The 27,729-nt window shown below is 35.0% G+C and overlaps 1 protein-coding gene across 10 annotated transcripts in view; it reads left to right on the plus strand.

Moving 5' to 3' along the window:
* Window positions 1-27,729, plus strand: part of foxp2.L (forkhead box P2 L homeolog) — a 149,514-nt gene that overhangs the window by 83,698 nt on the left and 38,087 nt on the right. For 6 of the 10 annotated variants that reach the window (XM_041585223.1, XM_041585229.1, XM_041585226.1 and 3 more), the window contains 7 exons: window positions 3,153-3,290; window positions 6,579-6,791; window positions 9,587-9,743; window positions 10,746-10,959; window positions 13,589-13,693; window positions 22,941-23,028; window positions 25,087-25,170. In XM_041585223.1, coding sequence (XP_041441157.1) covers window positions 3,153-3,290; window positions 6,579-6,791; window positions 9,587-9,743; window positions 10,746-10,959; window positions 13,589-13,693; window positions 22,941-23,028; window positions 25,087-25,170 — 999 coding nt within the window. 10 annotated transcript variants of the gene reach the window in all.

Raw genomic sequence — 27,729 nt, forward strand, 5'->3', positions numbered from 1 at the left:
TGTATAAACCTTAGTGTGGGAGCTGCCAACTTGCTTAATTCAGACTTTTGTGATACACAGATGTAGCAATACACCACAAATTTATAGACATTATGGGTTCAATGTTATGGCTGTTAATGGTGAATGCCTCAGCTCAAATAACAACCATCACAGCTTCCACTCATATGGTATAAAAAAAAAGCAAATATGATAGAATGCCCAAACAAATTGCATGAACCTACTTTTCTAGCTAATAATAAACAAAAGAGAAATATTATTCATATAAACATGTTTTCTCATTTTAGTGTGCTATAGCTCTTTGTCGTTTTAATTTGAACAACAAACAAGAAGACATCATAGAACAAAGCAGCTGGATAAAAACAAATCTGTTTGCATTGCCACTCATTATAAGTGAGAAAAGCTCTGCTGCTTTTTATACAGTGCTTTCATAAATAGCCACATCAGATTTGCACAGATTGTTAGTGAACTCCTCTTATCTGTGCTAGGATGAGAACAAACAGTGCTGTAAACAGATGCTTCATTTTTTTGGCAACATAACACTTAGGCATCACTAAGCAACTAATTGTAAGTGGGACTTTTTATTATTTCACTTGTCTCATTTTACAGAACTCAACCATCATATATTAACAAGCTATTCATTGCATGTTTGAAGGTAATGACATGCATTTTTACAAGGTCTTGGTATATCTCTCTTTGTTTCTCACAAACACATCTGTAAACTTGTTTACTTTTAAATTTGCCTTTGCACTATTCTTCTAGTTAGTCTGACTGTTATCTTTATAGACTCCATTATAACTGCTGCAAATAATAGGGAAACTCAGTTAAAGTTCATATGCTGTACTAAACATGCTGTAGCATTTCATTTAATTTGTCAGCAAATACATTTTCCTGCTATATATATATATATATATATAAAAATCACAAAAAATCACAATTCACAAAGCACACTTTGGGGTGCACAAGTGCTACAGGTTCAACTCAGGGAATGGTCACAAAAGCATTCTAGGAAAAAAAGTTGCATTGTGAGAAAGTATGCAACAAGCTACAGAAGTCTTTAAGGTGCCAATGACATTGGTTGCGAATAGTAGATTATGGAGTCTATTTATCATTCTAAAAAAGTGGAGTGAAGCATTGCCCAGAGCAACCAATCAGCAATTCAATTTCAACAGTTAAAAAAACAAAAGTAAAGATCTGATTTGTTGCTATGAGCAACAACACTGGTAATGTTTCACTCAACTTTTTACTATAGACCAATGTGAATAGATCATAGGAAACAGTGAGATTTATCAATCAACAGATATCTCAAAAATCTCTAAATATATATATATATATATATATATATAAACGTTTGATGAATAAATACTATCCAGAAAAATGAATGGCAGATTTGTTACATTGGAGGTATACTTGCTATAGTGCAACTTGGCAGCAGAATTTATTATTATGAGGAAAGCTTAAGGTTTATGCGGTGAATTAAGGGTAAAAAAGAAGTCTGCTCAGTAAAAGTGAGGAAGACTTTGACTTTAAAGGAATTGTTCAGTATAAAAACAAAAACTGGTAAATAGGCTGTGCAAAATAAAAAAATTAAATATAGTTAGCCAAAAATGTATAAAGGAGTGATTGGATGTCTATCATAATAGCCAGAACACTACTTCTTGATTTGCAGCTCTTTTGGCTTTCACTGATTGGTTATCAGTAGTAATAGAAACTGTCCCGTTTGCTGAAAAATTAGCGGAACTGCAAAAAAAATTGCAAAACGCAGTGAAGTCAATTGGCAGCAACATTTTTTTTACACCCAACAATTTTTTACGCACATATTTTTCTCTCTCCAAATGCATTAAAGTCAATGGGTGTTTCTTCTTATGTTAACTTTTTTGTCTCTGTGACTTTTTTCCAAATGCATTAAAGTCAATGGGTGTTTCTTCTTATGTTGACTTTTATGTCTCTGCGACATTTTTGTCTCTGCAACTTTTTTGTCACTGTGAAATTTTCTGCTGCAATTTTTTCCCGCAAATCCATGACTGGTGAAAACATTTGCTCATAACTAGTTATCAGGCAGTAACCAATCAGAGACTTGAGGGAGGGCACATGGGTCATAACTGTTTTTGAATCTGACCTGGATGCTAAGGATCAATTGCAAACTCACTGAACAGTTATGTCTCTTAAAAGTCACTGATTAACTCAGAGTTGGAGAGTAAAGCAGGAAGCAGTGTTCTGTTCTGTTAGACATCCGCTCACTCCAGCCTTTATACATTACATTTTTGGCTAACTAACTATATTAGAAACATTTTTTTTATTTTATTTACCCAGATTTTATTTTCATACTGAATTGTTCCTTTAAGTTTCCATTGGTTTGGCATAGTGTTATTTTTACAAGTTAAATAATCCTTTCACTGCATTAAAATACATAATTGTCCTTTAAATCACATTCTTTATTTGAATAATTAAACCATATGTTTTAGTTCCATCACTAGTAAGATTCTAGAACATTTTTTGTTCTATCCTTCTGTTATTTCTCTATTCTCTGCCATTCTTCACCTCTTCCTTCCAATTGTGGCTTTGTGCTCCCATTCCTCTGCATCAACTCTAGCATGCCCTTATTTAGAGGGGATTTTATAAAGATCAACTCTACTTTCAATAATTTAAGAATGTCCTACTTTTCAATATGTTCATATTTAATTTTTTATAGTTTTTATTACTTGCCTTAAGGTGGCCATACACTGGCTGAGTTGGCAGCTTATTGACCTATGTATGGTTCCAGCTGCCAGCCCTGCGTGATTTGTCACCAAAATCAGGCAGGTATCAATTGGGCAGATTTAATTGTTCAGTTGGATTGGGGACAACATCTGTGTATCTCTGGGGGGGGGGGATAAAGAGAAAATAAGGAAAATGTTTCTTCTGCACCACTTTTGCTTCACTGTGAATAATGGTAACTGGTAACCATAGACAACACAATACAGACAAACAATAGTAGAATCCATCAGTTGCTGCTTTAATGGAAAAATGTTGCTTCATTACAATTTGTTAACTGAATTATAAGAAATATGCAGACAAAGCGAAAATATCTGGATTTTCATAACCCCATAACACACAAACTATCAATGGTTTACAACAGATCCCAGAAAATCATTTTTCTTTTCTTTTTATGGCAGGTGCCTGTTTCAATGGCCATGATGACTCCCCAGGTGATCACCCCGCAGCAAATGCAACAGATACTTCAGCAACAAGTATTGTCTCCCCAGCAGCTTCAAGCACTTCTCCAGCAGCAACAAGCTGTTATGTTACAGCAGGTAATCTTCATTTCCTCCCTTCAACAGTTAATTCTCTGTTACTGCTCAAATGTTGGTATTGCATAAATCCTCTGTCATGTTTATCTCGTCTTCACCTTTTATAGCAGCGTATATCACACACAGAAAAATAATGTGCTGTCAGATTATTGTTTACATTGTCATCTGAAACAGAACACTACATTTCTAGACTTGTCAAAGCACAAGAAGTGTCAGAGAGTTACTGAAGATTGTTGTTTTATGATAGATATAACACGTTACCACTTGTTTTAGTCATAATAAGGGAAAGACAGTGCGTTTTTCTAGCTTTTTGCATTTAAAGAAAAAATAATAGATCTGCCTTTTTTTACATAAAAGGAGAGTATTGTTGCAAAGATTTATGAGGAGTAAATTTATATGTCACACAAAATCAAGTGGCTGAACTAAAAGTCAGTAAAATGTGTTTTTTGAATAATGAGATTATATAGCAAGTGGCACTGGATAGACACAACATATTATTATGTGTGCCTTCGGTATCATTGTTGACATTAATATATCTAAACCTCAAAATTAAATTTCTCAGTGAATCAGCAGGATGTGTCCTTCTGTTGAATAGATAATTTATCACCTGTGAATTCCCATCACCTGCTCGATTTTCTTTGAGGGTTATATTTCATTTAATTTGATTTAGAATGTAAAATATATAAAAATTTGGAATACAAAGAGATAAATACAGTCTACTATCACATATTTAGATAATCTTTATTATGGACCTCTCAGGCATCTGGCTTTTTTAGACTAGAAAAGCTTGTCTTTTACTGTACTATTACTATACCATTGTTTATTGCTAATAGCTTACTGTTATGTCCTTAGAAACAAATACCAGGAAAGAGAAATAGTGATAACATAAAAACTTAAACTCTCTCATTCACCAGTGAAACAGTGGCATGTGTTCAAGTATGATGGTACACAACATTGAACACCTTAGGGGCCCATATATTAAGTACATGTATGCACCAGAGTAAAAAGTATTTTTTTAACTGGACGGTGGTACGTACTGGTACTTAATTTCATCTAGTACCCCTGAATGATGCACAAGGCATTGAGATAGCTCCCCAACTATGTGCTGCCTATGTATGCATAAATAGGCATAACAGAATATCTTGTGAAATGAAATTGCCCTGCCATTGTAAATGAGCTCTAAGTAATACCTTTTTTTTTACAATAAAAGTAGTATTACACTAATAATAACAATAATAATAGTATAAATTATCCTTACCCCAAAAAAAATTCTGGCCAAAATCTACTTACTGTATAAAATAATATTAAAGGTTAAACGTAGGAGGCGGAATGTAACAGAGGGTGACACTTTTGCATATAATGTGGTGTATATCACTCCAGAAAATGTAGTCCTCCAGCAAGCAAAGCTGCTTTGTTGTGTTATGTTGTATATTTGTATATTACTGCACAATCTTTTATAGACACACAGCTCAAACCACATTCAAATTATGCTGCCTCTTATACTGCACATCTAGCGCTATGATTTCCAATATAGTACACTGGATATATTGTATTCTGTTTCAGGTACACAAGTAGAAGCACGGTTTTGCAAAAGACCCATGTAACAAGAGTTTTCAATCCACTCCTTCCTTATCTAGAATTGCAAATTTACAGGCAATGAATAATCTTGAGCGGTCACAATTTTATTGACTTTAATGAATAATCTACAATTAAAATAAGTTTGAGAATGCATATAATTCCTAAATTTCATATTTCAATATCTGTCCCATGTTTATTCTATATATAGCTGGCAGCTGCTGTAAAGCTGTCAGCCATTGCTTGCTTTAGAAAATTTTTATAACTGAAGAGGGATGGGCATACAAGCAGAGGAACCCCATAATATGATTACTTGTGTACTGGCCTGAAACCTTCCAACTTAAATGACAGGGTGCTCTCTGCATCTTTCCAGTAATTGTCCATTGTTGCAACTAGACTGTAGCCAGATGGATTCAAAAGCTAAGTTCTCATATGACAGTTGTTCATGTAATGCACAGATTCGAGTCAGTACTCATGTAACCAGATAAAATCTTCATATTTATAAAACAATAGGTAAAAGAAGATCAGGACATAGAACAAGGGCCTGAAAAGTCTAGTGTTTCATTCTAACATCAGGGGAGTGTAACAGCGGTCATTATCTAAAAATGTGCATGTGCAATGCAAATAATTTTTGCATTTTGAAAGTTATTTTTTCTGTGCCTGTATTTAATATAGGTTTTTGCAAACTTGCAATAGTATTTCGTAAACCATCAGGCAGTATAAAAAGACTGAGAATTGTAAGATTTGTTCCATCACACAGCATATCTAATTAAGCTTTTATTAAAAAAATAATGTCAAAAAAATATACCAACCCCAACCCCAGGCAGATCCTAAATGTAATAATAATTCTACAATTGTCTTATTTAGAACTTTTATTACATTAAACTGTTAGATTTCTATCTATATTGCTTATGTTTTATATAATATCCATTTTCATTTTCAATTTCGTTAGGATTTTATCTATATGTTATTAAATGTTATGTACAATAAGGCATCTACTTTAGCTTTGGCGAAAAGGTTAGTTATTGAAGGACACACCATAAGTGCGAGATTTGCCTACAGCAGGCTTCCAACCACAAACACCCTAGAGCTTGAGGGCAGGCACAGTGCACCCATGCCCAGGGCCAGTTTAGGGGCTGGCATCACTGATATTTGTTCTAGACCCTGAAATGTCCTAAACCCTAAAAGTGAGCTAATGTCCCAAGTACATTTTGATATTATTGTAGAATTAAGTTTTTGGCTGTGGCTCATGGTCATGGCAAGGAGAAGATTTTAGAACATAATTTAGACAACTGTATGGGTCATTTGTGAAGCTTAACAGCTTAACTACTTAATGCTGTATTTTGCACCTTGCACTCTACACTAGGCTCAGCAGCAGTCCATCTCAGAGCAGTGCAGAGGTCTACAATTTCCCCCACAAATACAGCACTGACTGCATTAGTCAAGATGTATTGGTGAGGGCTAGGCATCTAAGAGCCCTTTACCAATCCCCTAATTTGTGCATCATTTAGGGAATGGCAGGAGGCACATGACAGAATGGGGCCCAGTTCTTAATATCAACAGGGCTCAGCTGCACCTCCTGATGCTGTTCCTGTAGCCCCAACCACACCTTATTGCCTGAATTTCCATCACACATCATATGGTTTATTTTCCACACTCCAGTCTAGAAAGTGTAGGATTTGTAATACGTGAAACTTTTACCTTTATTTATTAAAGTCAAAATGGTTTATTCAGCAACAACTACAAGAGTTTTACAAGAAACAGCAAGAACAGTTACATCTTCAGCTTTTGCAGCAGCAACAGCAGCAGCAGCAGCAGCAGCAACAACAGCAACAACAACAGCAACAACAACAACAGCAACAACAACAACAGCAGCAGCAACAGCAGCAGCAACAACCACAGCCACATCCAGGAAAGCAAGCAAAAGAGGTTTGTTGTATTTACTAGTACAGTTAGAAAAATATTCACCAAAATATATGCATGTAAGAAATGTATATAAATAGCAGTATTTATGATGAAAGCTAAACAATGGACTTATTTGAAGATCTCAGTATTCATGTGTTAAAGTTTAAACCAGCATCTAATTGATTATATGTTATAAAATATAACCGTATTTTACTGCCCAGACCTTTTGATCTCATATTTCTTTAGCACTATTTATGTCCATACTTTTTTAAACCTGCATTGCAAGCCTTCATTGCAGACTTTCAGTTCTGTAAAATGTAGCTAGCATTTGATAAATGCATTCTGAATATGATACTACATGTTACCTAGCTTCAATTTGTAAAGAATGCTGAAAAGTTATGATACAGTTCAAGAAACATGCAAAGTTGGCTTATTGTTATATAAAAAAATTTAATTTCAAAGTCACAGGCCCCTGATTAATGAACTGCTACTGGAGATTTGGACTGGCGAATAGAAAGTTCCAGTTTGATGTGCTCATAAATCAAGCTGACAAGCTAGCTTCTTAAGCTTGCCCAGCACTTGTCTGCAGACTGCATCTAATATAAACATAATGCAAATATAACACGTTGAAGTAGTTAAATTGATCAGCAGGTATTGCAGACGTTGTCTTAAAGTTGCCCATTATGCAAACCTACAGGAAACAGTTCTGACCTCCTGAGGCTTTGTTTCTGTTTGGATTTGTGAATAGAATTTCAGACAGGCATCAACTACAGCATAGAAATTGCTCCGTTATTTCTCCCGAGGCTTTGGGCAATCCACATGACTTGCTCCATTATGCAGTCTGTTTTCCAGTGAGTGCATCAGAAGTTTCTCTTTTCCCCAAACAAAAAAGGAAAGGTCTTCTACAGCAGCTTGTCTTTTTCTGAAGTGTGACTGCCATCTTATATTCTCCTGAGTCTTGAGAGCTCTGGTTTGTCTTGTAATGCCTCACAAAATTGAAGTTATACTTTTCTAATAGGCAACTTCTTTTGTTGGAATGTGATTTTGTTGGAATGTGATACTAGTGTAATATATAGGGATGTAGCGAACTGCCGATTTGGTGTTCGCGAACGCCGTTCGCGAACACCGGCAAAAAATGCGAACGTTCGCGAACAGTTCGCGAACTTCGAACACCCGCTAAAATCGTTCGATTCGAACGATCGAAGGATTTTAATCGTTCGATCGAACGATTTTCATTCGAATCGAACGATCGAAGCATTCGATCGAATGCTTTTCATTCGATCGAATGCTTACAATCGTTCGAACGGAAATCGTTCGATTTTTAGCGGTCGAAGGAATTCGAATGGTCGAATGGTCGAATGGTCGAACGATTTGTATTCGAATCGAACGCGAACTCAAAATGCGAACGTCGCGCGACGTTCGCGAACATTCGGCGGACGCGAACGGTCGAAGTTCGCGCGAACAAGTTCAGTTCGCTACATCCCTAGTAATATATTCCAAAGAAGAGAAAATAAAACACTAACAGGCTATTGACATAAAGGCTGCATCCCAATTTCCTAATAGGTTGCTGGAGACTACATTCATGGGCAGCTGGGGATCAAACCTGCATACGATGAAAGGCACATCTGAGTTTGAGACTGTTACAATAGAGTGCCACATTTAGCAGGCACAAATGTATTACAAATTATCAAATCAATTGCTGAGAACTGTTTTATATGGGAAATTTGTATACTACTGGGTATTTCTAGAGCTTATTTAGAGATGTGAACTTGAATGTCATTTCAGGTGAGCACAAATCCTGACATTTTGCGTGGCAATGTATTTCTCTTTATGGGGCAAAATCACTAACCTGCGGAGTTGCGCTAGCGCAGGCTTCGCCACACTTCGCCGCACTTCGTCAGGCAAAGTTTCGCCAGGGTGCCGCTAATTCACTAAAATCCGAAGTTGTGCTCAGGGAGGCGAAAGGTAGCGAAGTTGCACTAGCGTTACTTCGTTAAGCAATGCGAAGTTATGCTAGTGATGCCTAATTTGGATACGGCTCCAAGTTAAAGTACAATGGACGTATGTATAGCAGCAAATACATTACACTACACAAGCCTGGGAAAGCTTCTAAAAATAAAATAGAGTTGTTATTTTGCCCTATTTAAGTGCCCACTGTATAGTTTAGGTGCCAAATGTTAGGAAATATAGGGGGGAAGTAGGGTACCCCCAAAAAAATTACAATCTTTTTCAGCCTATCACCCTTAAAAAAGGAAAAGACTCCAGCGTTTTTTGGGACTTAGAAAAATTTTAAACTTTTTTTGAAGCAATCCCTATCTACTCTATTGCACTTCGCCTGGTCTGTGGTGGTGAAGGCAAGTCTGGCGCAAGAGGTAACGTTCAGTAAAATGCGCAAGTTAGTGAATTATTGTAGTTACGTCCCTTCGCCATAGCGAAACTTCGCCTGGCGTAAGGGTGCGAAGTAGCGCTAGAGTAGGTCCGCTTCGCTAGCGAATTTACACCAGCGCTAGCATTAGCAGCTTCGCATTTTAGTGAATTTGCCCAATAGTCTGATCTGTATGTAGAAGTTGCAGAGCTTGCAGAAATGTTGCCCTCTAATAGCAAGTTCACTTACATCTGCTTCTTTTAGGAACAGTTTGCCCTCATCCAAAATTATGCAGCTAGTTATAAATGAATAGATGAATACATAAAAACAAGTAGAGTTTACTTCACTGCTAGAAAGTGAGGATTACATGTGAAATTGTTCTTCACCAATATGTGAATTTAAGAGAAGCTGTTTATGTTTTTAATTTAACCATTTCAATGTCTTATCTTTTTAGCAGCAACAATTAGCAGCACAGCAGCTTGTCTTCCAACAGCAGCTCCTTCAGATGCAACAACTGCAGCAGCAACAACATCTGCTCAACCTTCAACGGCAGGGACTTATATCCATCCCGCCTAGCCAATCTGCTCTTCCAGTCCAGTCTCTACCACAAGGTACTATCATCATTTAGCTATATTCATCGTGTAGGAATATACCAGTTCCTATACTAATTAACTGTACATCTTAAGATCACTATATCCTTGGATATTATGTTTCTTCAATAAATCAACAAAGCCCCTCTTAAAGGCATTAATAAAATCTGTGATCACAACATCTCCTAGCAGGGCATTCCACAACCTCACTGCCCTTATCATAAAGAACCACCAACAGTTCTGTTCCTTTGCTATCTGTCTATAATGTCCTCTAATGTACTTGTACATAGAAATCATGCCTCCTGGCAAGTGTCTTTTCCCCAGAGTAAACAACCCCAACTTTGACAGTCCCCCCTTATAGTTTAACTCCCCCATCCCTCCTACCATCTTTGTTTTAGCATCCTTTATTAAAGGACCTCAGAGTGATTTCCAATATCTTTAATAGTAGGCACATTATGACAATTATGTATTTTACAGGATGTGTGTGGCTTTGTGCATTATAAACTGCAGTTTATTAGGTAACACATTATGAGAGTCTATAGTTATATGAATGATTTTTGTGTATTATCATTTCAGTTACCTGCAGACTTTCTTAAAAGTTACTTAGTACTATACAGTACAATATGTTTATGTGTACATTTCACCAGTTTGATTTTCACTTCCTTATATACAGTATAAAAATAATCTTATTTTAGTTGAATGAATGTGCAATACTAACCGCAATGAGTAATTAAATAAAAAGTCCTAAGTTTGCCCACATCTAGTAAACCATAGCAACCAAATAGGTGTTGGTTTTTAGCAGCTGAACAGTAAATGATACCTGCTGGTTGGTTGCTATGAGTTATTAGACATGTAGTAAACGTAAGACTATTTATTACATTATTTTCCATATGCAGTAGAAATGGCTTTTGTTCAGCCTGTACTGAAATGATTGGAATTATAAAATTCAAATAGGTACTTCTGGAAATACAGACAAAAATATTACAGAAACTGGCTGATTTTGCTCTTTATTTAATTTTACAGCTGGTTTGAGCCCTGCTGAAATTCAGCAGCTATGGAAAGAAGTGACTGGAGTTCACAGTATGGAAGATAATGGCATTAAACATGGAGGGCTAGACCTCACTACTAACATTTCCTCTTCTACTACCTCCACCACCACTTCCAAAGCATCCCCACCAATAACACACCATTCTTTATTGAATGGACAGGCATCAGTACTGAGTGCAAGAAGAGACAGGTAATACTTTTTGTGCCTTACTTGGCTGGTCTGTCTTTTTCATGGGAACTAAGCACTTGTTTGAGAAACCTGATATAATTAGATACAGTGAATGTTCATTTGTTATGTTTTTTTATGTTGCTATGAGAAGTTATGTAAGTGAAGATAAGATTGCCATTGTTTTGGTTTGTGTTCAATTATAAAAATCAGTACTTATATAACAGTTCTGCGGAAATAACATATATCTTACAGCAAACAGCCAATGCTGTTCACACGATGCTGTTTAATCAAATAAATGCATTCTTTCAAATACAACAGCATCTAATTATACAGCAGGCATGGATAGCTTTTTTGTTAATAAAGTAGCTTTTAATAGCATACTGTACAATGTGGCTTGTAATCAGTATATGTCAATAAAGCTATGGCTCTGTTCTGTTAACATGCAACTGACAATTGGTCAAAGCAGCAATACAAGGTTTTCTATTTTATATATCAACCAATGCTAAGGGGCAGATTTATTAAGTGTGAAATTAGAGCTCGCCACAGAAAAACTCAGTTTTTTCTATTCGGGCCTCTGGGATTTTGCATTTCTATGGTGCACTCTAAGGGGGTTATTTACTAAACTCTGAATGCCAAAAAAAACACGAAAAATTCATGTTTTTATTATAAATCCGAATTTTTAGTGAATAAAAATCACAAATTTTTTATAAAGTCCGAATCTGAAAATATGGCATCTCAGGCTTGACATGGTTGCATATAAGTCAATTGGAGAAGTCCCAAAGATTTTTTGATCTGCGCTGGTTTTCGTGCAATAATCCAACGTTTTCGGGGGATTTGGGCAAGAATCCAAAAATATTCATTTTTCGGGAGGAAATTCTGAAAAATTCTTAAAGTTCATATTTTCGTGAAAGTGTATTAATAAATAAGGCAAAAAAACCCTTGCGGATTTGGTCTGAGTTTTTTTCAGAAAATATTGAGATAAATTCGGACTTTGATAAATAACCCCCTAACTTTCGCCCATTGATAAATATACTTCTAAAAATTCCATAGAAATGAATAGAAAGTAGGTGAGTTTTTCCGTTGTGAGCTCCTGCCCCTAACTATGTATATTGCTTTTTCTGTAGAATGATGTCAATGACCAGTTTTCCTCTTGGAAGCCACAATTTTACTCCACATGAGTATAACCTACAGTTTTTTTTAGAAACTAAGATGTAAAGCTTAGCCTTCACTTACTTTTTGATACACCACTTTTCTAATATGTGGACAGAAAGCTTCTTTTGTTAACCCCTAATTAGTACCCACTAAGACAAGTGATCTTAAACAGTGACCAGTAAATGCTAACTCCTTATATTATACTTCCCTATTTCAATTTTGCACTTACATTCCCATCATTTTTTATTCAATGCATTTTAGCTTGCACAAGGTATTGTAGCGGCTTAATGCTTGCCTCTAAAAACTATCCCTATTTGACTAGACAGCACTGATTTGTGGGCACGAAAAGCAGTTCGATTTTTCATCTGAAAAACATTTTTCACTGGAAGTGTAAAAATAAAATGCTTCCCTAACTCCAACTAATTTCGTTATATCACTATTATTACAGGGTGGCATCACATACAAGAATTATACATACATACTACTTTTGGATGGGGGCTGCATGGTATAAGGGTAAACGTAAGAAAGATCATTCCCAATCCAAATATTCTTTGATTCCATCCACATATATAAAAGAAAACTTAAATTTGAGTTTAGTCTTCTACAGCGTGGACAACAAAATCTGCACGTTGCATATGTTTTACCACCAGGGATTTACATTATTCCCAGTGACAAGGTAACTTTGGACAGTGACTCCCTTGCTGGAGAAGATTAACCAAAGGTGATAAAATGCCCCGTCTGCCAATACCCTAAAGCACAAAATATGGGGCATGGGTTCTTGACAACAACAAACTAAAAGTTCAGGTTGATAAATGAAGATATTATTAAGCTCTGAAAGGTATATGACAAAGCATAAATTTTACTAAAAATTAAACATTTATTTGCAAGAATGTCATTAGCAATTCTGTATTTCATTACACAATAACACGATTACTTGATATTGCAATTGTATATTTTTATTCAGTTGTATTGCGCATAAATGTCTTTTTATGTTTAAGTAACTGAAAAGAATATTGCCCATGTAGAATTTAAAATATAAAAAAGAATCAGTTTTAATATTAAAAAATGTGATACTATGTTTTATATTTTATATCATTATTTATCTTTATTCATTCTGTGTTAAAGCATACTGTATGTAACTGCTTGAAACCATGATGTAATTTCCTAACTGAGGAAACAGCATTTTAAAGTGTTCTCAAACTTGTAAGCTCAGTACTGCAATAGAGGTCAAATGTCAAAATTACTATGCAGTGTTGTATAGTCATTTTTTTAATCCTTTATTAGAAGTCATCTTTGGCTCTATTTCTCCTCTAATTGGAACATCATCCTTCCTTGGCAGTTGAACTATTCAATCGAACGATTACATTTTTCTGACTGCTCTGAGCTGAATTGACCTGTTTTGACCTGTTTGTCAGTGATCGTAACCTGACAGGCGCTAGCAGCCTCCAACGATTATGGCTTTTGAGATTAATCTGATGCTATGTTCTTTTTATTACAGCTCATCACATGAGGAGACTGGAGCTTCACATACTCTTTATGGCCATGGTGTCTGTAAGTGGCCAGGCTGTGAAAATATTTGTGAAGATTTTGGACAGTTTTTAAAGTAAGTTACTGCATAAACTTCGCACACTGCTGATCTTAATCTATACATGATAAATATGAATCTTTAGCTTACAGTAAGCAGTAACATAAAGATGAATTTGAAATAATTATGTAGACTCCAAATTTTAAAAGTTCTAGAGCAGTGTATACAACCATCTTTGAACTAGCTAGAGTCAAAGGATTGGAATACCTTTTTTTGCAGCAAGATTAGCCAGTCTGGCTGAGAGTACTTGGAGTTGCATGTCTCTGTCCATATCCCCTTACAGATTTATGATTACTTTATGACCATCTACAATATATGTTTCATTCAGATCCCCGTGCACCACTGTAGCATTCTTTTTGTAGTTTACTACTGTGTCTCTTCAATCCTCAGAATCTTCAATTCTCATAACAATCCACAATATCAAAAACCTGATTGAGAGGGGAATTCCTAGGATTTATAGCAGACCATCTAGTTCTAAGACCCACCCAGTATGGGCCAAAGGCAGATATTTTTCATCTTCCAAACCTTTAGTTGTAAGCTCAAAGGGGGGTAAAGCAATAGTGTGCTGCTGTATTATAGGGATATTAGAGTGTTCCTTTTGTTTTGTTTTTGTTTGTTCATGTGTGCACATGTGCCTTTCTCTTATACTGATTTAAATAACCATTTGCATTTGTAAACATCAGAATAAATAGGACATTGCAATAAACATATATAAAACAGGAGGCCAGACCATTTTTATAGATGAGTAACTTCAGGCTGAAGATTTTGTGTTGTCATGGTGCGGTTAACAGGGTGAATGAACTGTTTCATGCTTCATCAACAATTAAGTTAATTAGCTTATTTGAAATGGCACTGCTTTGTTGCCAGGATGTTGGCAGGAACATCAAAAAGATTTGTTTACAAATGGAAGCCTTTCCTTGCGATGGAGGGCAGAGCCACCTTGACTAAAGAATGCAAAAGCTGTAAATGATAAATAGCAAAATGAGTTAAGTGCTTTTGTAAAACAATCGTATGAGATTTCAGGGGTTGCATATTATATTGTAAAGTTTCCTTCATTATCCATGTATTTTCCCAACCAGACTGTGCTGCAAAACTGGTATAAAAACACAATACAATTTTACCCTGGTGAGCATTATGCTGTTAGAAATTACAGGAATTGTGTTAGTATTACCACCAAGGAAGGACACCTCTATTATTTTTCTCCCATCCTAGTATTACCAAAAGGCTCCAACAAGCAACACTTTGTTCTGCTAGTCATTCTGGGCTCCTCCTATAGGCCATATTCTACTCTAGGCCTATGGGAAATTGTGCCACCCCCTGCCTAACATGACTGACAGAACCAGTTATCTGGGGGCTGCATAGTTCATCATGTCAGAGCCCTCTATTAACACTGGGGTGGGCTGCAGCTGGGGGAGATGTTGAAAATAATATTAGTGTGGCCCTTTTTTAGTAATGATGCTGACACAATAAGGGATTGAGTCAGTATCCCTTTAAATCAGGTATATGCTCAAAGACAATGAGCTTGAAGACTGCATTGGAATCTAAGTTGCCTCCTAAGTTGCCTAGTTATAGCTTTCTCTTGTGTTAGACTCTCTATACATAAACTCTTTGTAGATGCAACATTTTTGTAATGCCTAATGTTTAGATGAACTCCAAATCCAGCCCCTTTCACTTAAGGAGTCACATGAGCACAGTGGGGTCATTTATTTATAAAAGTGCATATTTATTTGCAAATGGTTGTGCTGCACATGCTTTTTCCTGAAGACTGCCTGTCTTTTTGGTTTTTAGCGAATTTGCATTGAGAATACATTTTCGCAAATAAGACGGGTGTTTGTGTGAGTGCACCCACTGTGCTAACTTAAATTCGCAATTTGCAAAACTGTTTTGCAAATATTTTCTAAAGTGTAGTAGGAGTCAGCACTCAGCAGCGGAAACCTTTTGCAACTGGGGTGCACGTCTCAGGCAGCCACTTCCACCTGAATACAAAACTCTATTTTCGCAGATAGACAGCACCACACGTTCAGTAATTTTTCTTTAAAAGCCTTTATTAGCAATTGGGCTTTTGTTGGACAGGAATACAGTGACGTTTCAGGCTAACAACAGCCTTTCCTCAAGCCTGCGGCAAATATTTTCTACCCCACCAAAGTTGTGGTGTTATTCAAATGACATATGTGATTTTTGACATATTTAAAAAGCTCTTATAGACAATCACATTGTGCACTGTGCCCAGGTGCATAAACTTGAGGTTAACAATGATTCACCATTCTCCATGTCCTACAAATGATCCAAATAACTCTGTAGTAACACTCTCAATTTCTTTTCCACAATTTTACAATAAAGCAGATTTTATTTTATGTATCCGTCATGCTCTAATGATCAACATAAAAGATTATGTTCAAACAAACCATGTACTTTGCATTCTTATAAACATATGCTGTATTGCTATGGTTTCAAAAAGGGCATCATGTTATTTCACTAGACATAAAATTACAATGCTAGTGTATTCAATATAACTTTGCTCTTTCATAAATCTTACACCTTCAAGCTTACACTTTAAAATCTAGAATACCATATTTAGTTCAGACATTTTAGATTATCAAAAGTTCTGCACTTATTTAAATTGCCGATTTAAATAGACCTGAAATCATTGTACCTTGAAATGCTCAAATGACAGTTTACCTCAGAGCTCATGTTAAAAGAGCAGTCTGGGCAAATGTATTTGAGGAGATTGATATAGAAAACACAATGGCTTTGATTCACTGGGTAATAATAGAAAGGATTTAGTGTGAAGTAAAGAATAACTTCAAGTAAATGGCTTTTAGTGATAAATAATGTCAAGTTTCTAACTATTAAAGTTGAAAGCATTAGCCTTTTTATCAGGTATTGACAAGAAAATGTAAAAGTATAACAAACAAAATCTTTGATAAGAACAAAACTACAGGTATGGGATATGTTATCTGAAATGCTTGTGTTTGTCTAGTGTGGAGTGCCATGATTTAAGTATTTATTATAGAAAGCAAATTAATAAAAAACTAAGGATTACTTTGTTTAAATAAAAAATATGGGGAATGGCATTGTCCTATTTAAGAACTTTCTGGAAAATAGACACCAGTGCACGATACACAGGGCCTACCCATATGTGGCCCAGTTTATCTGAACCTGCCAGTGATTTAAATTGTGTTTAAAAATCACGATTTTTATTTATTATGCAAAAAAGGGAAAAAAAAATCTCTAATGTAAAACTTTCACCTGCAAGCTTGCAATGTCACGTAAAAGTCAAAGGAAGCTGTCCTAGGCAAAATGTAAACTATTTATTTAATTTGAGTTTTTCTAATTTTTTTAACCTTGACGACCTTTAAAAATGAATGATGAATAAAATACGAATTCAAGGTATTTTTGCTTTTCTTTCACAATTTTATTCAATAGGCTTTTTTAATTCTGATATCTTAATAAATAAGGTACCATTCAGGGTTTTTTTTAATTTCAAGGTTATACACAGTCGAGAAAAATATGAAAATTACACAAATATGAATTTTGAATTAGGCCACCATGTGGATAGGAAATTTCAGACACCAAGAGGAGAATATTAATTTCTGCAGTTTACAGTGGTTTAAACTGCCTCATGGGTTCATTAGTACTGAATAAGATGCTAGGTGCTCCAAAGTTAGTCTTTGAGTTTATCTCTGCTTACAGCCACCCATATTTAATTGGCTTTTACAGTGTTAACTTTTTCATTAAGTCTATCTTGTGCTGTATTTTTACTGTAGTGGTGTAAATATGGCATCATTTATAATATGAAACCAGCCTTTTGATTTCATTTGAAGGATAAACTCCATCCTTGTTAATCCCAAGAGTCTAAATTAAATAATTGCGCTTATAGACTACAGCCAATTACTCTCAGACTTGACTATAATATCAGAGAAAGTGATATAATTGCAGGCGGTTGAACACTGTTATGCAGTGCTCTAGAAAACTCCAGTGGGTGCCAGTGAAACAGTAAAGAAGAATTCTATAGTAAGTGTTGCAAGGATTAGTAAAACAGGGAGAGAGCAAATCATTGTTGGCACATTAGCTATTGTGGCCTGCAAGAGGTACACTTAAGTAACCTTTAACAACATTCAGTCTGCTGGAAGACCTTCAATAATTACATGTAAAAAGTTATTGAAGATAATAAAACATGACTTGGTTGCAATCAAATCAATGTTAAGTAACAGTCAATGAAATAGGATCTGACATCTAACGTCTTGCATTTTAAATTCACTTCAAACCTTATCCACTAAGTGCTGAAAACACATGCAATATATTCTTGTGTAGAACACACACTTCCAATAGGATTAACCACAGAACAGAATACGAATGCATTGTAAAGCTTCCAGATGCCAACTAAAATAATAATATTTCTAATAGTCTAAAAACTTCCATTATCTGATTAGGCTGTTTAAAGGGTCACTATACATTTTTTTTTCTTTTGACTTTGTCTAATAGAGATATTTTGAGTTTATTGTCATATTCATATGCTTTCCCATCCCAGGTTCTGTGAAGATATTACTGGCTCAGCTTGCAATTTAATGTTGTTTAAAATGTCATAAAAATGTTTTAGCATCATTTGATGAATAAGTAGGTTGATTAGGATTAGGAAAGTCTGCCATAATCTATAAACCTATAAAGAACAATCATCAGGTATTATTAGAAAGTAATTCTCACATGGGAGTAAGGACGAATGGGATATTCATGATCACGTTCCTGAATATGATCACATACCAATAATGAATGATTAATAATCATTGCATTTAACTGTTTAACTGAAGGTAGATGGTAATGACTACTACTATTGCTACTTTCTGTGAAGGCCAGAACTAATGGGAAGTTTCAGAAAATTACATAGCCACTGGCTGTTGGACTACATTGGATTTTAAAATATTTAGGCTTCATCCTAGGCTTCCAAGGGGAAACCTATAAGGCACAGGTTGCCCAAATTAGTAGCCAGTTGTCTTTTATTTTCTAGCACAGATTAAACAATGAGAGCAAATATCTGATGGGTTGCTTTAGGTTATTAGACCTGGGCCAAGTGATTGCCCACAACAAGTATTGATCTTTAACAAAGATGTAGTTATGTAGCCTAGGCCTATGAGAGAAAGATAAAAAGACTTTTTAAATATTTTATATGTAGCTGCAAATATATACTATCCCTTTTTCCATCAAATCAATTTTTTTTTTGCTGGAGTTTTCAATTCAAAATAGTCTCTTTCAGTATCCATGCTCACACATACCAGTTTTCCTGAATGATATTTAAAGAAAAAAAAAAGAGTTCACAATTCAGAGTCTTCTTTGTTCTTCTCTATTTGTAGTTTTTATTAAATGTCTACTGAAAGAAAATGTTTATCATTTACAAACTGCGTACACGAGGCTAAGACCCAGCTTAGTCTTATGCAGTTTTTAAAGAATGCCAGTCAACCACATCATTTATTCCATTTTGAAAACAAAAATCAATATACCTATAAAGTGACCCATAAATTAGAGCTGGCTCACACAATGTTTGTTCTTGCTGGCTTTCTGAACGCACCCTTTGCATTTTCTCTTCACCTTTCTGTTTGAACTGCAGTCACAGTAAGAGACTCATTAGGGGACATTAAGGAGTGGATCTAACCAGAATTCCATAGCTTGCTTTGCTCTTATTAATGCATAGTAGAGCAGAATGCATTTAAATATTTCATAGACATTCAGTAATTTGTGTGTAATCGTCTTGTTAGCAGACCAGCAGAAATAGAGCAGGTCTGTGAAATGGTGTTAGTGATTGCATGGGTAATTTACAGACCTTTGGCATCAGGAAAAAAAGCATTCTTGTTGGCTTGTGGAAAGCTGTGAAATAGAACTAGCAATAAGTAAAAAAAAATGATAAAGGTTTTGTAATAAGCATCTTGAAGGATAACAACCCATTTAGTCCTTTAGAAGCAGCAATAATTCATGACATATGCAATATATCAAATACATAAGATAGCATTATGGAGCATTCATATGAAAAGGGTATTTGCAACATTAGTTCCAACTTCCTGTGAGGAACATGATTAAATGATTAATGAAATGTCCTTTTGCATATGCATTTTGAAACAGCAATTAGGTACTGAGTCAGAAATTTTCGAAATCCTCATTTTTCAATATTATCCTATTCCTGATTTATATATCATACAGAATTTTTAACAGCAATGCGTAGCACCTGAGACAGATATAAAGACATAAAAGAGAATATTTTTGACATGAAATAGTTTTACGTATTTAAATTCCTAATTTAATGTTCATGCTAAACCTATTTATTTAATCCTCCTGCATTTCATTTGTATCCTTCACCATTTCTGCATGTTGATTGGCATAATTAAGTAGAGGAATGAATAGGCTCTATTATTTTACATATCACTGGTAAACAATAGCAAGGAACGGAGAAGGGAGATGTGGCAGAGGTATGTATGTGTTTTTCAAGTTCTCGGTAATCCACTGGAGGCTGTTCTATAAATGATCATTGAAGGGCTGCAAGCTAGCCTATAATTACAGGAAAGAAAGTGGCAGCTCTGGCATTTCATAACTATGTGTCCTCGAAAAGAGCTTTGTGAGTTTGTCACCAATGATAATTTAGATAGAGGCTCATTACTGAACATCACAACACTTTAAAAACCTTTCGCCTTCATGCAGGAGAATAAAGGACTATTTTAATGGCAAGGTTCTTTTGTGTTCCTCTGAAAAATTCAATCAAGACAAAACCTCACTGACTATTATTGTACTCTACAGTCTCTCTATTATAATGAAAGCAGCACAGATAAACTGAATATGAAGACTTGAGCAGTTCAACGCAAACATGGTTTTGTTTTTCAAATGTATAACACAAGTGTAATGCTAACATACAAACATTTTCTGAGCATGTTTGTACCTGCAGTCACATTTGTTTGATTTTTATGGTGTGTATTGGCCATTTGTGTTTAATAATATATAAAAAATTGAAGGACAAAGCTACACTAAACTTAGTTTTGCAATTTGATACTGGTAATGTGTGTATGTGTGTGTGTGTTTGTTTAGAAGATAATCAGAGATTGCACAGTAATTGCTGAAGTTAAACCTGATACTATAGCTAAACAATTGTACATTTATTTGTACATTGATATGTGTGCTATATATATATATATCTATATATTTACATTTTTATACAATAAAAAATGAAACTTTACTATTACCTTTTTAGCAATTAATCTGTTAGTGAGCATTATGCCTTTATCACTCATTTGTGGGGATAGATGTGTTACTAGACGAGTGCATATTAATTCATATTTTCAAATGCAGTGCAGCATGCATTAAAAGAGATGATTATAAAATAAGCAGGACACAATATATGCAAAAGACTCTTCTGTAATCAGCTGTAATATCCTTATGTTTAAGACTCACACATTTTGCGGTTTAAGAATCTCATTTTAATTCAAATTCACATTTAAATATCAGAGGAAGAATACATTTAACATTTGTACAATTACAAAAAAGCTTGCAGTATATTTATAGAGATGGAGTTATGAGGAATAGTCTAGCATTTTTGAATAATACTAGAGGCAGATATATGGTTACACACGTCATTTTGGAGGACATCATGGGATAAGATGCAACATAAGCTTACTTTCTTTATAGCATTATGACATATATCTCTATCCATACCATATCTTTATAAGACTAGTTTCAACCATGCTGCAACCCTTGACTCAAGACTAAAGTTGCTGCCTGAAATGTAGTTCTAAAAATTACTTTTGCACGATCGGAGTAAATGTGATGTAAGTTTTAAATATGATAGTTTAGTGGTGAATCCACCAGGCAAAGATATAGATTTCGATGGGGATAGAGTCTTGTCTTCAGGAGTTAGTTCTTCTATGTTGGGCCAATGGTTTACTGAATGGTTGATTAATCTCTTCAGTGTATAGAAATGTGCACTCTTCACTACACTGGAGAGCATATACCACATTGCTTTGCTTCTATGTAGTTGTTGGATCTGTTGGGAACACAGGAATGCAGTGTTGGTTATAAATTCTGATATTCCAGTTACATATAAATCGACTTTGTTATTTCATCTGCTATGTGCCTACCCTCTGTGCGTCGGTCTGGAATTCCTGCTTAACCTAGATGCTGTTTTGACAGGGCCTAGTCTGGGTATATTCATGCTTTCAAAGCTCATTTGAGATGTGTGTTGAGATGCCTAGCCTAGCATGAAATACAGATCTTGCACTCCGTACATAGCACTTAAAGGACCAGTAGCACCAAAAAATTAAAGTGTTTTAAAGTAATAAAAATATAATGCAGTGTTGCCCTGCACTGGTAAAACTGATGTGGTTGCTTCAGAAACACTACTATCGTTCATATAAAAAAAGCAGTTGCAATGGAGGAAATTGAAAAAAGTCTATATGGCACAGGATAAATAGTGGATAATAAATAACATTATGTTCTACAGGGCTTATCTGCTGTGTAACATGAGCTTTTTCTACTTTGAATAGCTGCCCCATGGCTACACAGCAGCTTATTAATATAAACAATAGTAGTGTTTCTGAAGCAAATACAGCGGTTTTAACAGTGCAGGGCAATATTGAATTATATAATTATTACGTTAAAACAATTTCATTTTTTGATGTTACTGGTCCTTTAAGCCATTTCAGAGAGTCATGGCTTGTCAGTACAGCTGGGAAGTGGAACAACTTGGAGTGATTTTGAAAAACTCCTCCATTTCTAGTGATAGTGACAGATTCCTATGACTTAGACTATCCAATCTATTGGATTTTTCAGTAATCAAAGACAGTAACTTGAATTCCATCCTATTCTTAATTTGTTGTCCCCATATCCAACCTTAATGATTAGTATGGCCTATCTATTATATTAAATCTGCATTCATTATATGATCACATAAAGAAAAACAAATGACCACACCCTACAAATTCACTAGCACATGTGTGTTCCTACTCATGCACTTCCAATAAATACAGAGCACAGATGGAGGTATAATGTTGGCAGTTTTGCCCAGATACCTTTATTTAAATATTTGATTTATATGAGTCATGTGTATTATAGCCTGTTTATCATATATGTTTTGGGATGTGGAATGTGTGCAGATTATGATAAAGGGGTACTTCCTTTATCACTTCAGATATGTCTGTCTAAATTTATTTTAATTTATATTGTGCTACCATGTTATAAAAAATAACCATAACAGTCTGTGAATACATTTTTTTATTTTATTGCTCTTTTTCAGGCACCTTAACAATGAGCATGCTTTAGATGACAGAAGTACTGCTCAATGTCGAGTCCAAATGCAAGTGGTTCAGCAACTGGAAATCCAGGTTTGTCACCTGTGTTCATCTAGGATGACATTGTCACTGCCCTGTGGATCCTGTTAGAAAATGACTCAACTTTATGATTGTATGCATATTTACTTTTTAAAGGAGAATTAAACCGTTTCCAAAAAAACACTACCCCCCCACCCCAAATAGATCCCCCTCCCTCTCCCCCCCAGCATAGATCCCCCCAGGGAAATGCCCCTAACTTTATACTTATCCCTCGGTGCAGATTCAGGTACCGAAGTTCCACTCAGCCATCTTCTGGGTCTTTGTGTATTCTTCCAGCGCTTCACCAATTTCCATCCATTTCAGTACATGCGCAATTGTCGCAAACCAGCAAATTGCTCCTACTGTCTCCAACTCAGCTTACTGAAGACCCAGAAGATGGCTGCGTGGAACTCTGGTGCCTGAATCTGCCCCGAGGGGTAAGTATAAAGTATGGGGCATTTACCAGTTGAATTCTCCTTTAAATGCTTTTTTTTTTAAAAAAATATAGTGAATTAAAGGATTCTTCTGGTTGAGTTGTCTACATAAAAGAGAATGCCTCACTAACCAGCTTAGGGTAAACGTTGTGCTTATACTTAAAGTCCCGTGGTTATGTGCTTCATTAAATTTGACTGCCAATAGAAAATACCCAATTTCTCAACACAGTTTTGCATGATTTGTAAACAAAGAAACAGAATATTGAGTGTCCACAACTATGTCATTTATAGCCAATTTAATCTAAATTCAGTACCCCGATATATTAAAGGACTTAGGAAGATCTGAAGAAGAGTTATTGTAGATAGGTTGAAAGAGTATGCTTAAAAAGGTGTGCACCTGTGTCAGATAAGTCAACGTACAATCATCACAGTCACAGAATAGCTAAATGATTCTTGACATCCAGTAAACAGAATAGTACTGGACATTTGTTCATTTAGATGCAGAAATGGACTAGGTAGTCATTATTTAATTTCCCAACAAGGGGTTTTGCTTATTTTGTTAATTTTTCTTATTTTTTTAATTTATAGGTGGTTTATTAGTGTGCTTCCTAATAATATATATATATAAAAATATGTATTTGACTATATATATATATATATATATATATATATAAAATATCTATAGCTGCTACAAGAAGGTCCACACTCTCAGGACTCAGTCATCAGATTTCTATAAGTCCTGAGAGTGTGGTCCTTCTTGTAGTAGTTATGGATAAATTATTGACACTGCACCCAGGCAAATCCAAGCAACTTTATCGAGAGTGCTGGCAACCCTTGGACTTAGTGCATTTTTATTGTATTATGTGATAATGAAGGCAAGAGCTATTAGAGAAATGAAACACAGGTTTGATGGTAATTTTCTCAAGGGAAATTTCGAGTGATGGCCACAAGCCACTTCTTGTTATGGTGAAAAGGGGTGTAAATCTGTTATAGCACCAGAAAATATTATATCTTTAAAATGGTATTTAAAAAGGCCATCCACCATTTTTCATATACAATAGTTTCAATTATAGTTCACAAAGTTTCACCTCCATGGCCAACATGCTCTGACGGTATGCTCACTTCTAATAAGACCCAATACAATGCCGATGCTGTCCAGTGTCAGTGGTTATCATTTCACACTGCCTGATCCTTGTCATTTCAGTGAATGAGATTGATGATGGCAGAATACACAGGTCATTAACTGGACCTCAGTGAAAAAGGATGTGATGTAAAACACTATGGTCATATTTAGTTTTCAGCACCTTTCACCCTTTTGTAGCCATTAATGCCAAGGCTAACTGTCAACACTTTCCACTATGAGCCTTTTAATATATATTGTAAGATATTACTGGCAATGAAAAAAAACAATAAAGTGATAGTGACATCTGCATTGTTATTGACAAATAAGCAAATTTGTTTTCTCTGACCTCTCCATGTAAGCTCTAAACAACCAGTGCTGCATTTTCTCCTACATTTCTAACTCAGCCATTTATGTGCGGCAGTCATTAGATGGAGACAGGCTCTATGATGTATCAGTGTTATAAAATAGCTATATCTGTCATTTCTAAAATGCTTCTGATTTACTCTCGCTTAACAGCTTTCTAAAGAACGTGAGCGTCTTCAGGCAATGATGACCCACTTGCACATGCGACCCTCAGAGCCCAAGCCATCTCCAAAACCTGTAAGTGCATATTGCTTTATAAACAGTAAATAGGTCTCCAAATGTAACTGACTAAGAAAATGAACAATCTTGTGCCAGCCTGAAAACAATGAGTGTGATGAAAAATATTGCCATAAAATGGATGTAAAATGCAATCGCTTGTCAAATTGTATGTTTCTTTGAAAGTAATGCTATCTTTAACAAAATCTATCCAATCTACACCGCAGGTGACACTAAACAAACTACATCTCTTAGAGCACAAATCATTGCCTTCAAAGTGAGGCAGACTATCTCAGCGTGATAGTTTTACTGTTTCCAGCGCCTATGTATTTTGTGCATGAACTAGCTTATTGCGCTATGATGAAACAAAAATGTATTGGGTACATTCAATGGTTATAAAATACTCTCAGGAACTAGATTATATTGCATTGAATCTAATCGGCTTAATGTAGTGCAGGAAGACACCTCAGCCAGATTTTGATACTGTCACTTTGCAGCCTCTCAACAGAAACCTCAGAAACAAATATACGATAAAAACACATTTTTAATGTGAAACTTTGATTACATTTGCCCGATTGACAAAACTATTAATTGTACCAATTTTTAACCAATGCAATCTTTGAAAAGAAATACATTTGCCTAAATTAAATATAATCACCAAATAGCAATCAATATATATATATTTTAAAATAAGTTAACATTTGGTATTTTAAAAGATAATTGCATGGAATTAACCTACTAGTGTCCTTTCTTTAAGGAGAGAACAAACAGGATGTTTATTTTCTATGATTTATATATACAAATATGTGTTTTTTAATAGATTACCATAGCACAGTTATGTAGATAACCAGGAGATGAAATAATTGTCTCATAAATCCATCAGGAATCTGCAGCTTGTTCTTTTCCAATTAATTATTCAATCAGTGATTTTTTTTTTAACTCCAGCAGCATGGTTACATCTACACTAATAAAGAATTTTCAGCCTATAATCCAAAACAGAACCTGAATGAATAAAGTAATTGAAGTATTACATTACATGAACCACACATAAAGGATTGCTAATTGTGTTTGATGGTGAGCAATTAATACAGAATCTAAGATGAACAATTTAAAATGAAACCACAGTTTAAAGATCCCACTGGAACTGGATATCTGAAGCAAAGTGGTGAATTGAATGGCAGAACTTAAAAACTCATCTCTGAAAAAAAAAGATAAAAATGTACACACTGTACAAAAAAAATCACAACTGATACGATAGAATGGATTTATGATTTTATGTGCAGTGACTCAGTTGAGACAGCCCACGTATTTGATAAATATTAATAGCATGAATTTATTACCAGAGAGGAATGAGCTCTGTTGGTTCATCACTGCACCCTTAACAGCTATCAGTCCAAGTACACAAGGTGCAACTGCACTATTATATGACCCCATTTTCTCTGAATAGTACTTCATTAAACAGTACCTTTTGGCCATGCTAAGGATGGCTGAAAATCAAAGTTATCAATGCTGCAAGTCCTGAATAATGAGTTTTACCCAACCTTGAATATATTCAGATGAGCTAAGATGGTTAAATGTTCATCTTAGCTTTTACATGCTTTCTCTTATTTAATACCACACTTCTTTTTATCATTTTCTGCTTGTACACCTACAAACCTCCTCTACTTGTTATTTCTGCATGCTAAATGCATTCACTGAAACAGGGTAAACATATTTACCTTCCTGCAGTTTATTATGCTTTCTTATATCTCCTGCCTAAATCTGCCTATTTTATTTCACTTTTTAAAGAAAATAGCTTTGTGCACGAATGTCAGACCAGCCATAGTTTGAGAGCAGGCAATATTAAATTCTGATACAGAAAATATTACAACAAATACTAATAATAATAATAATACAGATTTTTGATCAGTAATATTAAATGTATTATTGTAGACAGAGTTCCAGATTGTGTGTTTTATAAAAAATAAACTTTAAATGTAACCAGTCATTGTATTGAATAAGATATTTACCAGCAGGAACTTTAGCTGTGAAAGTTACTTTTCAAAATTATTATCTCTTTTATCCATTTTTCATAAAGTTTGACACATTATAAAGTGCATTAAATCATCTTATTTCAGCCATTTACTGTACATCAAACAGATGAAATTATGGGTTTTTTTAGTAGCACATTGAACTATAAGTATAATGTAGTGACACTTAGGGGCAGATTTATCGAGGGCCAAATTTCAAGTTTATGGCAGTTTGTAAAAACTCCCATCAAAACTCAAAATTAAAAAAAAAATGACCAATTGAAATTCATTAAAAAAAATGTAAAAAAAATGGGTGAATTGGATCGAGCTGAAAACTCGAATCAAATTAGAATCAAATTTGTTCGATTCGAGTTTTTTCTCCAAAAGAAAATTTTTCTTTTTCTACCAAACGACTCCAAATTGATTGTAGATAATCCCCAATAGGCTAAAACACCAATTTGGCAGGTTTTAGATGGCAAATAGTCAAATTTGAATTTATAAAAGGGACATTACATGATATATTTCGAAATTCGAATTTAGATTTTTTTTTAATTCAAATCGAATTTTGACT

The sequence above is a fragment of the Xenopus laevis genome, chromosome 3L (genome assembly GCF_017654675.1).
Source record: "Xenopus laevis strain J_2021 chromosome 3L, Xenopus_laevis_v10.1, whole genome shotgun sequence".
Taxonomy (NCBI): domain Eukaryota; kingdom Metazoa; phylum Chordata; class Amphibia; order Anura; family Pipidae; genus Xenopus; species Xenopus laevis.